This window comes from Emydura macquarii, unplaced genomic scaffold (genome assembly GCF_026122565.2).
Source record: "Emydura macquarii macquarii isolate MOO-44397 ecotype Brisbane River unplaced genomic scaffold, CSIRO-AGI_Emac_v2 contig_383, whole genome shotgun sequence".
NCBI lineage: Eukaryota > Metazoa > Chordata > Testudines > Chelidae > Emydura > Emydura macquarii.
Genome location: NW_027130520.1, coordinates 5,742,544 through 5,765,334, shown reverse-complemented (window position 1 = coordinate 5,765,334; position 22,791 = coordinate 5,742,544). Strand labels below are relative to the sequence as shown.

The 22,791-nt window shown below is 42.4% G+C and overlaps 1 protein-coding gene across 9 annotated transcripts in view; it reads right to left on the bottom strand.

Annotated features, from left to right (window-relative positions):
- The window catches only part of VPS13B (vacuolar protein sorting 13 homolog B), an 819,784-nt gene that overhangs the window by 489,596 nt on the left and 307,397 nt on the right, over window positions 1-22,791 (bottom strand). The window contains exon 20 of one of the 9 annotated variants that reach the window (XM_067537189.1): window positions 7,871-7,986. The exons of the other annotated variants lie outside the window; for them this stretch is intronic. Within the exon in view, the coding sequence (XP_067393290.1) occupies window positions 7,973-7,986 (14 nt within the window). The 3' untranslated portion in view covers window positions 7,871-7,972. Of the gene's footprint in view, window positions 1-7,870; window positions 7,987-22,791 lie in introns of those variants that run through there. 9 annotated transcript variants of the gene reach the window in all.

The window sequence follows — 22,791 nt, the reverse complement described above, 5'->3', positions numbered from 1 at the left end:
TGAATAGGAAAAATACATCTCTCAAATGTCCTGAAGATTTCCTATCTTTCATTCTTGCTAATGAATTCCTGACATTACCTAAATCAAAGAGTGAGTGCATGATACGTTCAACATACAGAAAAGTTGTGGCACACTAACACCAGTGTATACCTGTTCTCAGGTGCTTCATCAGGTAAATGAGACAAAGAGCACAAATCTGACACCCACAAGTGTCTCACAGGAATAATGAGTTGTACAAGGGAAGCCTTGGAAGTTACATTTCACCACAAAAAATGCCAAAAATAAAAACAACAAACAACAAAAAAGTATTATCTTACAGTTGATGTTTCTCAAATGCATTTACTATCACTAAAATTCTAGGAACCCAAAAGTGAAGTGCCCAACATTAACATTCAGATTAACCTCAATCCACATACCTTATTATCCAAACATCATAATACCAAAACGCGCTGATTCCTCAACAAGCTTCTTTTCCATTTCAATATTCAACCATCTACAAGGCACACATCCTAGTAGTCAAAAACACACAACTCCAAACAAACTTAACTCTGACAATAGAAAGATTAAGATCTTACTGATAGACATGTTTTATTGTTAAAATCTGGTGTGTTGTTACCCTAAAAATTTATGAGACTTGAGTTATTTATAACCTGCAATTGGAAAATAGAGTCTTTGATGTCTTTGTGTAACTTTAATTTCTTGAGTTGTTCTATCATTTAAAAAAAAAATCATGTCTGATAGTGCCTCATTTAAACAATCATCTTGTGAAAATCAAAGCAAAAAAGAAATCATTTAGCTTCTCTCTCTACAATATCTATGTCCTCTGGCCTGCTGTACCTGTAGCTTGATAGTCTACTGTTCCTCTGGAGGCTTCCTATATCTGATATGCTTCTTTGGCTTTACTTTACATGCTTCAAATTTTTTTCCTTTTTGTAAATCAGTGGAAGTTTTTGTATCCTTTTGGTAGGAGAAAAGGATGACAACACTAGTTGGTATTCATTCTAGACTTCAGAAGAATAAAATTTCCCAGCTACTAACAAAAATATGTAAATTTAAACTGACACTATGCAGGTGCAATAAAGGGTTACCAGTGTTTCACCAATCTTTCAAAAAAGAGAAAGCAGGTGTTGATCTGTCACCCTTACTTCAATAACAGGAAAAAGTATTTGAGAAAATCAGAAAATACAGTGTTATAAAGCATGTAAATGAATAGAATAGAAGGGAGATAAACCAATGTACCTTTTGAGAAGTTTTGTAAAACATTCCATTCTAATTTGCAAGAACTCTTCAAAACAGTTAGTAAAAGAATATATACCAAAAATGTGGAAGAGATGTAATATTCTGAGATGAGCTACACATCATATAAGAGACAGGAAAACAGAATAGATGCCTTATTTTCAGTACTGAAAAAGATAATGGTGTGTTGCCCCAGGATGACTTTTGACCACAGGATATTCCCCAGCATTAGTTGATCTTTTATCTTTCTCAATGAATCAATAAAGCAAACATCAGTAATTCATGTCACTTCACTGTGGTTTTAAGAATGAAACATACTACACTGTATAATTTCAATAGAAAGAGCTTTTAATTATCAAGTAATAGCAGCAGAGTAGATGAGCCCTGGGACCTGGTGACATAACATTCATTTAAATGGATTTCATGTTTAATATTTTTCACAGCTGGGAAAGAAGTTGGGTATCTAAAGGGATAAAGTTCTTTATTTATGGGGGTTCTCAATTTGATTTCTCACGTGAAGTCCTGAAAATGAAATCCATCAATTATTTCTAATTCAAAATCTCACACAGAAATGGTACCACACGACATTTAATGACTTGGAACCTCTGTTTGGGGAAAACTCTCTGCTAATTAACCAAATTTTTCTCGTTCCCAAAGGAAACAGTATTAGGGTTAAGGTCACTGGTGCAGGAGAGGACATGTTCGCACAGACATTTGCAATAAGGACCACTTCCAACAGACAACCCACTAGCTGAAGAAACCACTTTAATACATCTCTAAGGTTTGTAGCACAATTCATTTGACCTTTAGTGAAAGGCCACCTTTTCCATGCAACTGATTCTTGTTGGTCCCTTGGGTGGTCTAAGACATGGGTGGTCCAGAGACTCCAGCTTGGGTGGCTTAATCCGGTTTGTACTGTACTTAACTGTTTTATATCACATTTTACTTTTCTGGCTACAGAACTCAAATTTCAGTAAAAGAAGAAACACCTTTCTGCCTCAATCTTGCTTTTTAAATGTGAACATTTATCTTACGAGAAACCCCACATCACATATGGTTATTTAATTTTGTTTGCCAAGTGACAGCAAGCTGACTTAGTTTAAAAAAAAATCTATCAGATAATAGATATACAATACCAAAAGAACTCTAAATATTTAATGTATCTGTGCAGTATTGTAAAATCTTTAACTCCCTGAAAGCTATTCATCTACTGGTAACATTATCTCTAGCAGTTCCAGTTGACTATACTGTAGTTTGTGTTGTATTTAGGTTTTTTTTTTTTTTTTTTTTTTTTTTTTATTACACACACAGTATGAAAGTATAAATAAATGTCCTTTCTTCTAACACTATTACCTAAACTTGAAAAGTGCCATCTTTTGTTACTAATGTTTAAGAGATGGTGCAATTCAAAATAAAAGCAAATACTGAATTTTGGCATTTGACAAAAATTGGAGCATGGTAGTATCTCTTCTGGATTAGTACATAGATTTGTAAATAGATTTGTAAATTAGTACATAGATTTGTAAATAGAATTTAAAGGGATTTTTCAGTACTTCTTTGGAACCTCATACTACTGTTCAGAGACTTAGCTGGCTCTCCTACAAGAAGCACTGCACCCTTCCTGCAAGCTCACATCTTTACTTTGACATCCTGCTAGCATCATTACTTCTTTCCCCCACTCTATGTTCCCAGTCGTTATGCACAGCACAGTAGACGTGCAAACAAACACAATTAATTATTTGTTAAGTTTCACTTATCAATCTATTATCTACATAGGGAAAAGCTACAGGACAGAGCTTATCAGCCGACAGCCTATCTTCTCTGATCCATGCATTCATATTATCCACAAACAATATGGGTTGCAGAATAAAATTTACTGATAATTAAGTTTCATGTTGCAGGTTCCCAGTACAAATAGCACAAAGGACTAGAGGGTTATGGAGAGGAATCAAACAAGATAGGAAGGAAAAATTGAGGCACGTGACCAAGAGAAGTAAGAAGGAATGGGAAGCCAGAGACATCCAATCAGTAAAACAGGGAAGGACAGAGAGCTAACAGAGAAGGAAAGATCACGGAAAGGATGAACACAGAGAAGTGAAACAGGGTTTACAAACCCGATACTGAGAACATGCAGAAGGGAAAGGAGAGTCTTCCCTGCTTACAGGCCATAAGGCTGACTACACCTCCAGGCAGGTGCCAGAACTGCCAATTGTGGAGGCCTGCACCCACAGCTGTGTCCAATAAAGAAAATAAGCCCAGCTATAAAGTATCCAGGACAGAGAGGAAAAGGGAGGCAGAAAGGCATGGGGTGGCAGAAGGATGACAACCCCATACCAGGCTGCCTCTCAGAAACTGACAAGGAGACAAAAGAAGGCAGCAAGCCCTGGAATTTAAGGACTGATAGACTCAATTTAGGGTAGAAGTTTATGGACTGGTATAATTGTAAGCAAATTAAAATGGTCCAATTACAAGGAAGCTGGGATCCCTAGAGTGACTGCATCAAGAGCAATTGACACAAAAGAGAAGAGAGAAAGAATTCTGCTCTGGACTCTTAGAAAGAAAAAAGAATGGAATAATTTTGTCAAGACTAAACAATTTCAAAGATAAAAAGTAATGTTTTTTTTGTGTAAACATATAAGTGCATATCTGACCTTTCACATGTGCATTCCCAATATGTCCCTCCCCTGACATGCACAGCAAACTTTATTATTATTATCAGAAAGAGGTTCCCACTCATCAAAATCTGGAAAAATCTATGGAACTGTCCATCAATTCATGGATGCTCTTTGGTGGGAAACAGAGTGAAATTAATAGCCAAGGATGCAAAGATCATGAAAGTTTCAATAGTAACATTTACTGACAGGTAACATACTGGACCATTTGATTTACAAACCACTGACATCAACTGAAATTTCTTTTACCAGTGTAAAGGAGCTCTTTATGTTATTAGTCTCTGGCTCCGTCCTGCTCCCAGATGCATGTGGTCATTAATGATAGAAAAGTAGCTTCTACAGTGAAATAGATTTTTCTTTTAAGGGTGATAATGAACTAGAAAAATTTTCTTATAGATTCCTACTACTACAGAATAAAATTCTACTCCTTTATCTCTGAGCCCACAGTAGAAGTTAGTATATTAACTTACATATAATATATTTAGTTTCACCAAATCTTGTTTTATTTTCAACATGTAACTTTTTTGGATAAATTTTCTCCCTTTGGTATTAAGACTCAAAGGGCACGTCTAAACAGCAGCTGGACACCCGCAGCTGGCCCATGCTAGTTGACTCGGGTTCATGGGGCTTGGGCTGCAGGGTTGTTTCATTGCTGTGTAGACTTTGAGGCTTGAGTTGTGGCCTGAGTTCTGGGGCCCTCCCACCACACACGGGCTAGAGCCCAGGCTCCAACCAGAACCCAGAAGTCTATAAGGCCTTCAACCTCTAAATAATAAGGTTAAAGGAGGGTGCAAAAGGAAGCAAGTGCTCTTACCACTTTGCCAAAACTAACAGAAGAATTGATGGCTCAGAGATTTCACCCCACAAGGATGTCTCAAGTGTTTTCCTCATGTGACGTCTTGAGGCAAGAAGTTACTGAGAACCAAGAGACTGAACAGGATGAGGTATCCTTTTCCTCAGCTGTGCCTACAGGAGCTCTCACAAAGTTCTTGTCTTTTTTTAATTATTTACATACGCAAATAAAATTCACTATCCACCATCTATAGGGCTTGATTGGTTGTTCGGTCTTATTCCAGTTTTCTTTTGGTGTAATTTAAATTATTTTAATGGAGGTATCTCAGCATAAGTACACCAACACAGTGGTGAATCAAGACCATAATGTACACAACCAAGCTGAGCTTTTAGTAAATAAATGTTTTGCACTACAAGATGGAAAACTATACTTCAAATTACAAATTGTTATTAATAAGTTGCATACTGCTCCTTTAGTTTAGAAAACTGGAATCTTGTTATGTTAAACAACACAGATTGACTAGAGCTTTCTAATTTTCTGTTCTCCATGTCCACCAACATTGCTAACTGCTTAACTTATTAAGATGTAAAGGCACTGTAATATTTGCAACATGGGCAAATACAGCAAAGCAAATACTGTGGAAAAACTATCTTCACATAGGTAGATATTATGCAATACATTAATGTAGGAAATGTTTCAACTGCACAAGTCAGCAACATATTTCAAAAGCTGATTTTCACATGGAAAAGTCCTTGAACAGCATATGCAAAATTGCACAAGTATTTTCCGCCTGCTAAGTAAACACATCCAATCCTGGAAGGGAACAGAACAAAGTTACTGGCGTCATTATGATAAATAGAATTAACTTGTTCTGTCGTGCCAAATGAGTAAATGGTATGAATTTAATAGCAATTAGCTAAGATCAAAGTTAAAACACTGTGAACAGTAGGTAAAATTGACATTAGCAAGGAAGATATTTATATCACTGCTGACTCAAAAAATAATAAAGTAGACGCTTTATCTTGCTTCAAGCCCCTGATTGAAAAGGGAAGGAAACTTTTAGACACTAGCTATATTAATAATAATATTTCTGATTAGGTAAACTTCTGAGGGCTTGTCTACCCAGGGAAATTGACCGGCATAACTATAGCAGAATAAACTATCCTGCTATAGCTATTCTGGAGTAGCTCCCATATGTAGATACCATTCCAGAATAAAAAGTGATTTTATTCCATAATAATAATTAGTGTTGTAATGTATTAAAAGTGGCTGCTGTACTTTTTTTATTCACCACAATATTTTTATAAGAAATTGCACTTTGACACATATGCAATGAGCTCTCTCAGCTGCATCTTGCAAGCTGCTGGGGGCCCCCCATCTAGCATCCATTCAAGTCAGTGGAAAGACTCTTCATGATTTCAGTAGGCACTTGATCAGGTACTATGTGAAGTAGGCTTTTGGGATTGCTACTAATAGGAAAATGTATCTGCAGAGTACAAATTTATAACACATTTTCACCTACACACAAATTCAAGAGACCAAATATTTAAATTACACATAATGAATCTGGAAAAGACACGAGATGGGATTTTTCAAAAATAACTAAGGGAGTTAGGTTCTCCACTTTCACTGAAAGTCAATGGGTAGGGTTAGGTGCCCAAATCACTTAGCCACTACTAAAAATCTTATCCTGATTGCTTAAAAATAATTTTTTAAATCAAAGTTTTACTAATGCTTAAAGATACAAGCATGCTCAATTATAATGTTCCACACTTCATGTAGTACTTTCCAAATGAGATTCTGAAAGCACTATACAGTGAGTTTAGCAACACTTCTTTGAGGTAGATGATGTTAGAACACATTTTATAAATAAACTGATACACAGAGAAGTTCCGTGACACAGACAAGGTCAGTAAGTCAGTGGAAAAGACAAGAATACATCAGAGGATGGAATCTTTCTGCTGTAATACCTGGCCCACAGAATCAATAATGGTAAAATTATAAACAACGAAAGTAAATGGTAATGCCATTTGAATTGTACCGCTTAGCACAATGCAATAGTTCAGTGTGATGAACAGTAGTATATTAACTAAATCTTACCCTGGAAGGAAAGGACCCTGCAGTTCTTAGTCAATAAATCAATGATGTCAGTGTGAGATTTAATTGAGTAAAGACTACATTTCTCAGAAGATCAAAGATAACTAGTGTTGCACTCTGTCCTAAACAGACCCAGATTCACACTTTCCATTAGTTATTTATATTAATCTCATGACTACTACTTTTATAGATCCATAAGAATAAGTGTGCTTTACTCTTTTACTAATATTTGTTTAATCAAGTTAATTAATTACAGCTTAACTGAAATATCTTACAAAAGACCTCACGCAGCTTTCAAAGTGTAATCTGAAACCTAATCCTTTTTTTTCTTTTAAACTAGCATTGAGGATGAAGTCAATAAATTGTCAATTAATAACATACTTGCTTTGATGGCTCTTCAGTAATTTACTTTCATACCACTTCATAAATTTCTTAGCAGAACTTCTGGAATTTTTAGTACAGTACCTCTGACATGGGAAAATTTGGCTTAAATCTGCTCTGCTGCCAATAAACCAATAAGAGTAACTGGCAGATAATCCTCCCACACTACACTGTTTAGGAATATGCACTCAACCAGTGAAAGTTTAATTTGTTCCGCTAATGGCACAGAAAACTACTCAGACTCATTCACTATATAAATCTGAACTTCAGTGCACTTCTTTTAGTGATTTCCTAGGTACAAAAATCAAATTATTCAATGCTTTGTAACATGTAACTATGTTATCTTTATTTTGATATAAACTATAACAGTAATAATTAACACTGTCAGTAGCTAAGTATTAAATTGCACTTAGTAGGAGAAATATAATAATAAAAAATTCTTAGAAAACTCTAAACATCTATTTGACTCCATACATTATCATGCAACACAAATATTATCATTCTGACTCAATATCAGAGCACTACTGTTTAATTAATACACTTAAAAACCAGCTACTCTTTACAAATTTCAGCTCCCACACTTGTCGTTTATAGTTTAAGATTTCCAGCTAGATAACATTATGTTATCATTATCTTTACTATAGATTTAATAGAAAAGGTAATATAGCTTATAAGAAGAAAAAACTTTATACCACATCATGATGTAACCTGTGCATTATGACATATCTTACAGAAAATCTGTTATTGAATAGCTTTAGGATTTTTTAAAGAGATTTTTAATTGATACTGTATTTCATATCCCTCCACCTATAACAAACAGAAAAGACTGTGTCAGAATGTATACACACAAATGAGCAGAATTAAGATTGTAAGGTTATTTTCCTAAATTTTGTAAGGAAAAATGTACAAATAAATTATATTATTTTCAACTGTGGAATCCCAACCCACAATTATGCAACGTCAGCAGTTTGAACCCTAAACCTTCAGTGTTTCTGCACAGACTTCTACCACTAGAGGTACAGAACCAACTAATTAGGTGGCAAGCAGGAGAAGACTATGATGCCATGCCATGTACTGTGTACCGCTGTAAAACCGTTCCCTTGATATTATCCTACGTCAAATATAAGATATATATTGAAATAGCCTATTATGCAGATATGAAAATTAATACCTCAGAAATGCAAATCTCAAAAACAGACAGATTATTTGAAAAATGAACAGTGTTTCCAATTACTACCTGAACTGCTGGAAAAGCCTAGTTAAGAGAAACCTTTACTGATGTTTATTCCACACAGTACATTAATGGGCTTTTTACAGACAGGTTTTTTAATAGTAGCAAATAGTGTACAATAGTTGTGGTATAAAGTGTGTCCTTGGCTAGCTATGAAACAGACATATTTTGAGATTACTGCGGAGAAATGTTTATGCAGAGAAATAATGTGTCAGTTTCAACTGACCATGTGTGCTACCAATAAACTATATTCATAAAATAATTATTTTAAAATATACATATACTCCCAAATCATACATACACTGTGTATACATGCTTTATGACATACTGGTTCTTAAATGTAATTTTCCCCTGTAATTTTGGTGAAGACACATTATTATTACTACATTATTATTTTACCAATGAATTGAGATATCCTCACCAGAGGACTCATTTTCAAGGACTTTATGGAATGTGACAATAACTCTGAGCAAGCTGAACAAAATAGCGTTTAAGCAAATTTCCTTGGATATTTAAGTATTTTCAGCGAGAAGAGAGTCACTTGTAATAACTACTAGCCAGGGCGCTGTGCAATGGAACCAAATTCTGTCACATCAACCCCAAATTCCATATCAATTTTTTCTATCACCTAAAATATCCTTTATTTCCATCTCCCAACACCCACACAAACACACACAACTATGCCTCATAGTTGAAAATAATCACTGATGTAAAATTCATTGGGATTATCAAGACTGACTATTTTACAGGAAGATCTTTTCCCCCCTCACTGTGCTCTCCAGGAAGCCAGGTTTCATTCACACTGAGGTTTTCCAGGCAGCCAAATTCAGCATCTTCTTCCCCCATATGTACCAGGAAAGGAGGTCGTTTTGAAGCAATGGAATCAATGCCTGATCTCTCCAGCTGTGCAGGCAGCCCAGCTCACCACCAGCCTAAATTTCTGGTTCCCTTTACTCCCTGTCTAGAATCTGAACTCCAGCTTTGGCTCATTGACTCCCTACTGTCTGGCTGCAGGGAACAAGTATTGTTATCCAATTGTAGGGAGACTGGAGCACAAGCTGTAACTGCAGGCAGGTCCCAGCAGATCAGGGAGACCAAAAAAAAAAACACCATTGAGCATCTGGCTGCTGCAAAATTATAGAACTGTAAGACTGGGAGAGACCTTGAAAGGTAGTCTAGCCCAGTCCCCTGAACTCAAGGCAGGACTAAATATAATCTATATAATATATACAAAATATAATCCATTTTGAAGCACTTGGAGGAGAGGAATGTGATCAAGAACAGCCAGCATGAATTCACCAAGTGCAAGTCATGCCTGACCAACCTGATTGCCTTCTATGATGAGATCACTGGCTCTGTGGATGTGGAGAAAGCGGTGTAGATGATATACCTTGACTATACCAAGTGCCTCAAAACTGATTCCTTGAGGACCACCTCCATGATTTTTCTGGGAACTGAGGTGAGGCTGACCGGTCTGTAGTTCCCCAGATCCTCCTCCTTCTCTTTTTTGAAGATGGGCACTATATTTGCCTTTTTCCATTCATCTGGGACCTCCCCTAATCACCACGAGTTTTCAGAGATAATGGCCAATGGCTCTGCAATCACATCAGCCAGCTCCCTCAGCACCCTCAGATTCATTGCATTTGGGCCCATGCACTTGTGCATGTCCACCCTTTCTAAATAGTCCTGAACCTGTTCTTTCAGCACTGAGGGCTACTCACCTCCTCCTTATTCTCTGCTGCCCAGTGCAGTAGTCTGGTAGCTGACCTTGTCTGTGAAGACAGAGGCAAAAAAGCATTGAGTACTTCCGCTTTTTCTATATCGTCTGTCACTAGGTTGCCTCTCCCATTCTGTAAGGAGCCCACACTTTCCCTGACCACTTTCTTGATAGCGGCCTTCAACTTCCTGAAGGAAGGTTCCTGGGAGGATGGAGCTAGGCTGTTCTCAGTGGTGGCAGATGATAGAACAAGGAGTAGTGGTCTCAAGTTGCAGTGGGGGAGATCTAGGTTGGATATTAGGAAAAACGTTTTCACTAGGAGGGTGGTAAAGCACTGGAATGGGTTGCCTAGAGGAGTAGAGGACTCTCCATCCTTTGAGGTTTTTAAGGCCTGGCTTGATAAAGCCCTGGCTGGGATGAAAGAATTATTGTCGTGTCTTGTTTACAACTCTCCTACTAATACATCCCAGAATGATGTTTGCTTTTTTTGCAACAGGGTTACACTGATGACTCATATTTACCTTATTCACTATGACCCCCAGATCCCTTTCTGCAGTACTCCTTCCTAGGCAGTCATTTCCCATTTTGTACGCATGCAATTGATTGTTCCTTCCAGGTGGAGTACTTTGCATTTGTCCTTATTGAATTTCATCCTATTCACTTCAGATCATTTCTCCAGTTTGTCCACATCATTTTGAATTTTAATCCTAGCCTCCAAAGTAGTTGCAACCCCTCCCAGCTTCAAATCAACTGCAAGCTTTATGAGTGTATTCTCTATGCCATTATCTAAATCATTTATGACGATATTGAACAAACCGGACCCAGAAATGATCTCTGCAGGACCCCAATCGATATACCTTTCCAGCTTGACTGTGAACCGCTATAACTACTCTTTGGGAGTGCTTTTCCAACCAGTTATGCAAACGTCTTATCGTAGCTCTATCTAGGTTGTATTTCCCTAGTTTGTTTATGAGAAGGTCATGCAAGACAGTATCAAAAGCCTTACTGAAGTCAAGATATACCACATTTACTGTTTACCCCCTATCCACAAGGCTTGTTACCCTATCAAAGAAAGCTATCAAGTTGTTTTGAAACAAGTTGGTTTGGCTGGGAATGAGCAGAGGCCATGGTAGCAGAGGGGGCTGAAAATCAAAACCTATGAGTCCTCTGACATTTACACACAGGTTCAGCTGGACACTGGTGATTTAATGTCTCTGGAAGGGATGGCCTATACACCTGCCTCTTGGTTGCAACTTGGGGCTGGAGTATAAAGTCCCAGGGACCATAGAGTCAACCTCGAGTCTTTCAATGAGTCAAGGGACTCATGTTTTCTCACTGAAAAAAATGTGACTTGTTGAAAGGCAGGTCAGGTCAGACTAGAAGATCATAATGGCGTTATAATCTACGAGATCCTGTATGATGTTCTGGACCTCACTGGAAAGTTCCAAAGAGTGAGGCCAAGACTCAAGCCTCATCACTATGCCAGTGGCCATGACTCTGGATGCACTGTCTGATGCATCCACTGCAGCTTGAAGGGATGTTTTTGCCACTAACTTGCCCTCCTCTATAAAAGACTGAAATTGGGCTGTCATCAGGGGGAGCTTGTCCTTAAAATCAGCCAGTCTGGGGTAATTGTTTAAATCATATTTGGGTAACAAGGCCTGATAGTTAACTATATAAAATTGCAGGCTCACAAAAGAAAACACCTTTCTTCCCAAGAGGTCCAACTTCTTCGAGCCCTTGTCAAACAGAATGGTATTGGGATGCTGCAATCTTGCTCTCTCCAGGGCTGCCTGGACCATCAGGGTGGGAGAAAACAAATTCAGTCCTTTTGGCAAAGACAAAATAGCAACTCTCTATCTTCTTAGGTGTGGGGGTGCCTGAGGCTGGAATGTGCCATCTGGCTTGCTCCATGATGGCCTCATTAACTGAGTGTGCCACCTTGCTTGGATATCAGTATATCTAGGAGCAAGTATTGACAGTTCTGGACCTCTTCTAGTGATATCTGAAAGTCACTGGCTGTTCTCTGAAGTAGTTCCTGATACTGCCTATGGTCATCTGGTGCAGATGGTGAGGATGAAGTGACAGCTTCATCTGGAGAAGAGGATGAGATTCCCATTGGTACCTGCGGATTTAGATCAATGTCCTCCTCTTCCTTGTATGCCAATGGATCCAGTGGATGCCAACTAGGAGAGGTATATGACATGACTCATGGACACATCAGGGCATCTCCCATAGGTGTCCCATGAGCCCCAATAAAGTCAAAAAGGAGAGATCGACTGGATGGGGGGAGGGGAGGACCACTGCATTGGGTATATACATCTTTGAGAAAATCACATCGGAGAGGATAGAATCCAGATCCCAACTGTCTATCAGGACTCAGCTCTCTACAATGAGATGATGGAAAGGCAGGGCGTCCAACTCATCCAAGTCTGAGAACTGCTCTCTCTCCATTGGTGGGACCTACGGTACCAAAAAATGGACACTCCTGCCCAAAAGTTGGAAAAGGATGGTTCTTGTGTCACCAAGGTAGTTTCATCCTCTGGTGTGGCAATGACCCTCAGGAGGACCAGGCAGGAGAGAAGAGACTGAGGGTAAGGGAGGAACAGAACTTCCAAAGTAACATACATATCCATACAACCCTGTGTTCAGGGCATTGTAACAATCAGGACCAATGGTTCTGACATGACACGAGAAGTTGTAGTTGGGCAGTCCTTTGAAGGGCGGGTCGACACTGATGAAGAGTCAGATCCAACACTTGTAGACGGATCCGGTGGATGTCAGTCCTTGCGTTTTGGAGCCACAGGTACTAATGGAACCTTCTTATTGTGCACTATCCTCCAGCATGGGGGGATCTTTCATGATCCTGGACCCACAGGATCTGCATGCAGCCTGGCCTGGGCAGGCTCAAGGAGGGATCTCTTCTTTCACGGGCAGATCTGGATGGTGATCTGTCCTTTAAACCATGAGAATGCCCCCTACTCTCATGGAAAACCTGGGAAGAAGAGTTCGTGGACTTAGCAGCTATAGACTCTGCTCCTAAGTTTGTTCTTGAAAGGGTGTGATCCTCTGATGGGCCGACATACAGGGTGGGTCTCCCTGGCCCATATCAGAATGAGGCCTCAGAGCCTTTTCCATAAGGTGTTTCCTTAACTGAAGCTCATGAGCTTCACATGTTCGCAGTGGAAATGAGCAACAGATGTTGCACTTTGCAACAACATGTATCTCACCCCAGCAGTAGAGACAGCTTTGATGTCTGTCACTCATGGAGAAGGAGTGAGGGCAGAAGACACAGTTCTTGAACCCCGAGACTCTGGGCATAGTCCCAGAATGGAGGGAAGGAGTCCCCGGTATGGAGAAAGAACCAGCAATACCAACTATATTATAAAATTCTAACAATACAAATTAAAAACTATTTACAATATCTATTTACAGGCTATTGAAGATAACAGCTGGAGAAATCTATAGACAGGGATTCCGACTCAGGCCATGCTACGGTAAGAAAGTAGTAGAGAGGCAGCAGCCGACTCTGCCTCTGATATACGAGGTCTGGAACAAAAGCACGACCATGTATGTGTGGGCCAAAAGACGCTGCTTATTAGAATTTCCAAACTCAGGCGCATGGCATGCATACAAACTCATGTTTGGAATACACATAGGGACCAGCCACTTAAAGAAGAGACTAGTAGGAAGCTTATTCTTGAACTATACAGTAGACAAAAACATGAACAAAAAAAACCATATTGGGTGGCTTAGGTACGGTATCAGTTAAACAACTATGTTTGCAAGGAGCTTGGCTATGGAAACCCTGCCCATAGGAAGATCTAACAAAGTAATTTACCAAAACAGAGTAATAACCTAAGTGGTGCAAGCTGTGTTGCATAGTGTAAAGAAATATACCTACTTTTAAAGATATGCATTCTACCAAAGACACTAGAATCCAGCCCTTACCAAGCAGACAGATAATGCTCTTTGAAATCACCACTGCTACATTTATGCCTTACTCTGCTCTTTTTCCACCTACAAACCCAGAGGATTGTGTTTGATTTTTTACACTGTGGTGAACATTTATGGTATTGTAAATATAGAAAAAACTACATAATTATTATATACACATTTTTAAAGGTAAGTAATGTTAGGTCAGCTAAATTTATGCATTAAAAATGTGCAAAAAGTAGATGAGCATTTTGTAACTTGGATCCTAATTGGTCAACTGGCTCTTGAAACTATAAATTCCAGAGTTTTCATAAATCCAGGACCAAGTATTAGTGAAGCTGGTCAGTAATTAAACTGATCACATTTCCTTCAAGACCAAAAATGTAGACAACGGCTAGTAGCTGACAACTAACTTCAACATTTTCCAGCTGCTCTAGAGTAAAGCCTTTAGACATGCATGTATCTTATTTTCCCAGGATTTCAAAGTCCACATGCAGGGTGCTACTCAGCTATTATAAATGAGTAATTCAAGTAGGGCATGACTGCTTCTTGTATTAACTTGATAAAGATGTTTCACTCCAAGTGCATCAACAGTTGTGTTAAGTCATCCTTTTCACAGGCTGATTAGGCTTACTTATGCCATGTTTTGTTACCATCGAAAAATAAAGAATCATTATTAACTTTGACACTTATTTTCACAAGAACTTAACTCTTGGTTAATGAATTAAAAATAATTTCTTTCACTGACTGCTGCCTTAATTCAAGTAAGTATCACATTATTTAAAAATCAAGCATTATAATATATTAACCATCCATTTAAACTATACATTTGTTTTTAGAATATTCAACTGTATTAAAGTTTGTGTATCTATTTGGCCCATGAATCAAAAGTTCTATTTTTTCACTGCCCAGCCGATGAGTCTTCAGAAAACTAATTTAAATAAAGACATTTTAATATAATTGCTAGAATATAATGCATCTTTAAGAATGTAACTTAGTGAGTCTATAATAAAATATTTACTAAATAGCTGTTAACTATTATTCAATAAATTTTGAACATGAAAATGTATTTTAGGAAATGTTAATGAGTTAACTACACTGGTACACATATTTAAAGCATAATTTAACAATTTAAAATGCTTTGCAAATAATATAGTGGTTATTTTTTCTAACTTTGCATTTATTAATTTTCAGTTCACAGGTCATAGAATAGGTGCACACAAGTTGGAATTCCCTTTTTCTGTCCCCACACAAAGGCCAAGGAAAAGGACATTCTCTCTATGGGCTAAGAGAGAAGAGAATTTATATGCCCCTTTCAACAAATATGAGTGATTGCTTATCAGTCCAATGGAAACAGAATCAGACATTAATATACTTACATTAAAAAACAAAATTTCAGTACACATAATTCACATGAAGTTCAAGGGGGTAGGATGCCAGCACATAGAAAAATACATTAACCATTTGTGGCTAGAATTATTTCCCCAAATTAGGGGCACTGTTCGCTCCCAAAAATCTATATGCAGATCTGAGCAAAATATGGATGAACAGAAAACAAGAATACTATTCAAAGAGGTTGATCCACCACACACGTCTTATACTGCCTGTCACTGAACTTTAACAGTCAATGTAGCATAATGCTTCATCAAATGTGATTCCTAAAGGACTAGTTTAAGTGATGAATAATAGATATTTATAAAACATTCATTGATTCCCCTTCTTCCGCCCCCCCCTTATTTTAGCACTTAAAGCCACTCCTAATCTTTCTCAAATCCAATTATTATTCTACTTCTTGCATATTTTAACAATATCCTTATACTTTACAAGTAGTTTAATCTTAGAAATAAAACAAACAAAGGGGGGAAGACAACTATCAAATCTTAAACAATAGGTTAAAAGGTAACTTGATCGTTATCTACATCTACCTACATTAGAAGAACATTTTAGATTGCTAATAGCGGGCTCTTTAATCTAGCAGACAGGCACAATAAGATCCAATAGTTGGAAGCTGAAACTAGACAAATTCAAACTAGAAATAAGACAATTTTTTACAGTGAGGGTAATTAACCATTGAAACAACTTACCTTTGGGTGTGGTGGATTCTCTATCACTTGAGCTCTTTAAATCAGGACGGGGTGCCTTTCTAACAGATAACCTCTTGCTCAAACAAATTACTATGTTGCTTGTAAATTAAATATTCTACTGTGTTAAAGTGCCTGTGTTTGAAGTTACAGTTTTTTTTTAAACTTTGTTTTATGGAAATATTTCAGCTATGAGCACATAATATAAATATAACGTACTTTACTAACGATGCTGATTTAAATATGGTATTATTCAGAAAAAATTATTTGCACAATTCACTATTATTCTACATAATAATATATCTATCTTACATACTTCTTAAGCACACACAATAGCTAGCTATTTAACGCATCATTGTTATACATAGGTAGGCATACTGGTATTTAGTGCAAAGTAGTTGTACTTAGATGCTTTGGAGAAAAATGCAAATGCTACTTATTCAGTACATAGAAGTTTAATAGTCAAGATTTTCAAAAATGAGCAGTGATATTGGGAGTGTCAATTTTTGGATGCCCAACTTTAGGGGATCTGATTTTCAGATGGTGAGTACTCAGCACTTTATGAAAATATGCATCCTTAGCATTTCTGAAGTTGGTCACCCAAAAACTGAGGTTTCCACAATCACTAGTCACTTCTAAAAATCTTGGTCAACTTTTCTAGGTATAGAAAAATATTGTTTTAGCTCAGAGTTTGTCACTGGCGTTGTCTTTGTGGGTTATAATTATCTTATTGATAAAATTCCAAGAAGTTTTGGGGCTGTCTAATCTTAGTTCTTATCTGTTCCATATCTCATAAGGCACCACACTTCTTTAGTCACATAGTAATTTCATAATTTTATCTTGTGACAATGGTTGTAATCTGGCATGGCGATTCCTATGAACCGCAAATCAATAAGGCACTTCTTCATTGAAATTGTTAATGTTCTAAAAATGTTCGTTGCTTTGGAGATTTGAGATTATATCCTAGAACAAGAAGTCTGGGTTTTAATAAAAAAACCCTGCATATCAAAGATTTTCAGTAAGCTTTCACATGTGTTCAATCAGAACTTTTGAATCTGTGTTCATTTCTAGAAAACGTTTGTGGAACAACCTACATGCCCTCTTCATCTACAACAGAGGCAGGGCTGTGGTGACTAATGCAGTATAGAAGAAGTAGCATGAGGAAAATATTTAAAGTTTAAAAAACAGGGTTACTTACGAGTAACTGTTGTTCTTCGAGATGTGTTGCTCATATCCATTTCATGTAGGTGAGTGCGCGCCCCGTGCACGAGCCTGCGGAAACTTTTCTGCCCTACCAACCCCAGCGGTCGGTCCTGGCGCCCCCTGGAGTGGCGCGCGCATAGCGCAGTATATAGGGCGCCACCGACCGCGCGGGCCCCCAGTCCCTTCTTTCTGCCGACTCCGACAGCGGGGACGGAGGGTGGGTTTGGAATGGATATGAGCAACACATCTCGAAGAACAACAGTTACTGGTAAGTAACCCTGTTTTCTCTCTTCGAGAGTTGCTCATATGCATTCCATGTAGGTGATTATATAGCCATACCTTTGGTGGTGCGAAGGAGTCAGTGGCACGAAGCCCTTCTCAGCACGGCTCTGCCAACTGCTGCGTCTTCTCCTGCTTGTTGCACGATGGCATAATGGGAGGTGAAGGTATGGACCGATGACCAGGTTGCAGCTCTGCAGATATCCTGCAGGGGCACTCGTTCCAGAAAAGCCGCCGAGGTGGCTTGGGCTCTGGTTGAGTGCGCCGTAATCAGTCCCGGGAGTGGTACCTTCGCCCTCTCATAGCAGGTGCGGATGCAAGTGGTGATCCAGGAGGAGATGCACTGGGTGGAGACAGGTGAGCCTTTCATGCGGTCCGCCACTGCGACGAAGAGTTGCGTGGACTTCCGGAACGGTCTGGTCCGGTCTATGTAGAAAGCCAAGGCTCGCCTGACGTCTAATGAGTGCCATCTCTGCTCCTCCTCCGATCCGTGTGGTTTGGGAAAAAACACGGGGAGGAAGATATCCTGGTTATAATGAAACTGGGACACCACCTTAGGCAAGAAGGCCGGGTGAGGTCTCAGTCGCACTTTATCTTTATAAAACACCGTGTAAGGAGGGTCTGAGGTTAGGGCTCTTAGCTCGGAGACCCTCCTAGCCGATGTAATGGCTACCAGGAAGGCTACCTTCCATGACAAGACCAGAAGTGGGCATGTAGCCATAGGCTCAAAGGGGGGACCTGTGAGAATAGTGAGGACTAGATTTAAGTCCCAGAGAGGCAGAGGTTCACGGACTTGTGGGAACAACCTCTCTATTCCTTTGAGAAACCTGATGGACATTGGGTGAGAAAATATAGACCTCCCGCCACTGGGCAATGGAAGGCCGCCAGATGCACCCTTAGGGAGGCCAGGGCAAGACCCTGTGTTTTTAGGTGTAGGAGGTAGTCTAAGATGGCCTGGATAGTTGAGTCCAGAGGCAAAATGCCACGTGACTGTGCCCAATAAGTGAAGCGTTTCCACTTTGCCCGGTATACAACCTGGGTGGAAGGTTTCCTGCTCCCCAGCAGGACGCTTTGGACTTGTGCAGAACAAGCCCTCTCTCCCTCCGTTAGCCATGGAGCCTCCATGCCGTCAGGTGGAGGGAGTCCAGGTCTGGGTGGAGCAGGCGACCCTGTTCCTGGGAGAGGAGATCATAGCGTCTCGGGAGCGGGATCGGTGTGGCGATGGAGAGGTCGAGCAGCATACTGTACCAGTGCTGCCTCGGCCATGCCGGTGCGACCAGGATGATATCCGCTCTGTCCCTCTTGACCTTCAAGAGCACCTTGGGGAGCAGTGGAATCGGGGGAAACGCATAGAGAAGTGGCCCCGACCAGTCTATCAGGAACGCGTCCGAAATGGAGTTCTGTTCGCGCCCGCGCAGGGAGCAAAATAGTGGGCATTTCCTGTTCTGTAGCATGGCAAAGAGGTCCAGATGGGGAACTCCCCACTTGCGGAAGAGAAACGCTGTAACCTCCCCATGAAGAGACCATTCGTGGCGCGGTAAGAACGACCTGCTGAGGCGGTCTGCCTCGTCGTTCCTCACCCCTGGGAGGTGAGACGCAACCAGATGGAAATCGTATCTCACCGCCAGGTCCCATAGTTGCAACGCCTCGTGGCACAAGGTCGAGGAGCGTGCTCCCCCCGTCTGTTGATGTAGAACATCATTGCGGTGTTGTCTGTAAGGACTTGCACCACCCTCCCTTTGAGAAAGCGGAGAAAAACCTTGCAGGCTAAAAGTACTGCTCGGAGCTCCCAAATGTTTATGTAGAGCATTCTGTCTTGTATTGACCATCGACCTTGTGTACTCAGGTCGTGGGACATGTGGGCCCCCCACCCGGTGTCGGAAGCATCTGTGATCAGCGTTACAGAGGGAACCATGTCTGCAAATGGAACTCCTTCCATTACCTGTCTTGGGTCTGTCCACCAGTTCAGGGACGCTAGTACCTGGGGTGGGACCGTGACTACCTTGCCCAGAGAATGTCTGGCTGGGGCATAAACTGAGGCTAACCACCCCTGCAGGGGTCTGAGTCTGAGACGAGCCAGCCTCACCACGTATGTGCATGCCGCCATGTGCCCCAACAGCTGAAGGCAGCGCCTGGCTGTTGTCATGGGGAATCTCTGTAGCTCGGAAATGATGGTTGTCATAGCTAGGAACCGGGGCTGTGGAAGGAAGGCCCTGGCCTGTACTGCATCTAGGGTTGCCCCAATGAATTCTATGCGCTGTACTGGGGTCAGCGTGGATTTCTGCTAGTTTATGAGCAGCCCCAGTCTGTTGCATGTCGCGCACGTTAGGGCTAAACTGTTTGTTACGTGAAGTCTGGACCTCCCCCGAAGTAACCAATCATCTAGGTAGGGGAAGATTTGAACCCCTTTGCGCCGCAGGTAGGCCGCTACCACCGCTATGCACTTGGTGAAGACCCTGGGCGCTGAGGAAAGGCCAAAGGGGAGGGCTGCAAATTGGTAGTGGCCACCAGCTACCATGAATCGTAGAAAACGTCTGTGGCCAGGGAGGATAGAGACATGAAAATATGCATCTTTTAAGTCGAGAGCGGCATACCAGTCCCCAGGATCCAGGGTGGGAATGATGGAGGCTAGGGAGACCATGTGGAACTTGAGCCGCCTGATGAATTTGTTGAGGCGGCGCAGATCCAGAATAGGCCGGAGGCCTCCCTTTGCCTTGGGAATAAGGAAGTATCGGGAATAAAACCCCCTGCCCCTTTCCGTGGGTGGGACTTCCTCTACTGCCCCTAGGTGGAGCAGGGAGCGGACCTCCTGCAGGAGGAGTTGCTCGTGAGAGGGGTCCCTGAAGAGGGACGGGGTAGGGGGAGTCCGGTGGGAAAGCCGAAAGCTGCAAGGCGTAACCTCTCCGCACCACACTTAGCACCCAGCGGTCTGAGGTTATGCCCTGCCACTCTCGGAGGAAAGGCCGAAGCCTGTCTCTGAAGGGCAGGGTGTGATCCTGGTCGGCTACGAGGGCCGTGGGAATGGCAGAGGTGCCGCTCTCGAGCGTCCCATCAAAAAGGGCGCTTGTTATTTTTACGCGGCCCTGACTGAGAGCCCTTGGCAGGGCCTGGGCGGTCTCGGCGGTTAGTTTGTCTAAACCGGTCCCGAGCTCTCCTGGGTTGTGGTGGACGGGGGGGCAACCTCGGAGCTGTCTGCTGCTGCCTCTGAGGCTGTTGTTTGCCCTGGCGTCTCGTGTCCTGAGGTACATACAGGCCCAAGGACCTCAGAGTGGCCCTCGAGTCCTTCAAGGCATGCAGCTTGCTGTCTGTTTTGTCCGAAAACAAGCCTGAGCCGTTGAAAGGCAGATCTTGGATGGCCTGCTGTACCTCTGTTGAGAGGCCGGAGGATTGAAGCCAGGACGAGCGTCTCATAACTATACCAGATGCCATGGCTCTGCCCGCTGCGTCTGTAGCGTCACTGGCCGACTGCAGCGTAGCTCCCCCCACTGTTGACCCTTCCTGGAGCAACGTGGTGAAATCCAGTGCTAGGTCTTGGGGTAGGGCCGATGTAAATCTCTGGAGAGATGACCAGAGATTAAGATTATAACGCCCCAAGAGAGCCTGGTGATTAGCTATACGGAGCTGTAGGGCAGCGGTCGAGTATACCTTCCTCCCAAAAAGGTCTAGCTTTTTGTACTCCTTGTTTTTGGGAGTATTAGCCTGGGCACCTTGCCGTTCCCGCTGATTTACTGCGTCCACTACCAGGGTGCCCGGGGTTGGGTGGTTAAAAAGGTATTCGAACCCTTGCTGCGGGACATAGTATTTACGCTCCGCCGTTTTTGATGTGGGAGCTATGGATGCAGGGATCTCCCAAATAGGTCTAACGAGCCTTAGCACCCTATCATGCATTGGGAGTGCTACTCTAGAAGGCCCCGCCGAGGCCGGGAAGCCAAATATGGGGTCCTCCTCCTCAGAGAGCTCCCGAAGGTCTATTTTTAAGTTTTCTGCCAGCCTCTTCAGGAGCTCCTGATGTGCCTTGAAATCAGGCAATGGGGTCCTCCGGTCCCTGGATGTTGTGTCGGGGGAGAAGAGGAGGAGGACTGCAACAGGGGACCCGTGGAGGGGCCCTCCATAGGGTCGGACTCGTACTCCGACGACTGGTCATCCCCTTGTGGGCGCTCCTCCTGTGATGCACTCTTGGGTGGAGGAGGAGGCTGGGGCTTTGAGGATGAGGGGAGTGACCCCGTCCCCTGTAGTGTCTGTGGCGGCCAGGGCCCCCAGTAAGGCCATTGCCATGGGCCTTGTCCCCATGCCGGTACCGGGCCCGGTGCCGGGTACGGCGCCATGCTTGCGGGAGCCGGGCTTAGGGATTTGCGGCTCCTTTTGCGCTGCCCTTTAGCTGTAGACGGGCTGCGCGATGAGGAGGAGTGGTGGCGCCGCTTGCCGTGTCGGCATGATGGAGAGCCGCTGGAGGAAGATGAGAACCTCCGCGTCTTGCGGCGGTGTTTCCCTGTATGTCTCCTGGGACTCCTCGAATATCGTCTCTCTGGGCTGACATGCGGTACCGGAGAGACCTTCGGTGCCGAGGGGCCCGGCGCCGGGGCTCGTGGCGGGCTGCGAGAACGGGCTTGAGTGACCCTTCGGTGCCGATCGTGCTGCACCGGGCTGCCTGTGGGAGACCTGGAGCGTCGGCGGTAGTGCCCGTCTTTCGGTGCCGGGGATTCAGGGCGCCGACGCGGTGCCGTGTCCTCCCTCGGTACCGTACGCCACGTCAGGGAACACGTTGGCGACCGCGATCTGTATCGGTACAGCATGCTGTCTCTGGGTACCGGGGACTGAGAGCATCGGTGGTGTGCTGGTGTCTTCTTCGGTGCCGCCGATTGCACCGGACTGGATGATCGAGACCGGGTATGGCGGTACCGGTCTCGTGCTCTCGGTACCGGAGGGCTCTGGGACGCCGGGGCCCTTCGCGAAAGGCGAGATGGGTTCGGAGTCCGAGACCGTGACCGAGCCCGGCTGCCCCGCTGCCCACTGGCCGAGCGGGATCGGCTGCCTCTACGCACAGCCGGGGATCTGGACCGGTGCCGAGTTTGTGTCTCCGGCACCGGGACCCGCACCGGACTGTGCTCCTGACGATCTTTTGCTGGCACCGGCGATGGTTGGTGCCGTGAGCCCGATGATGACTT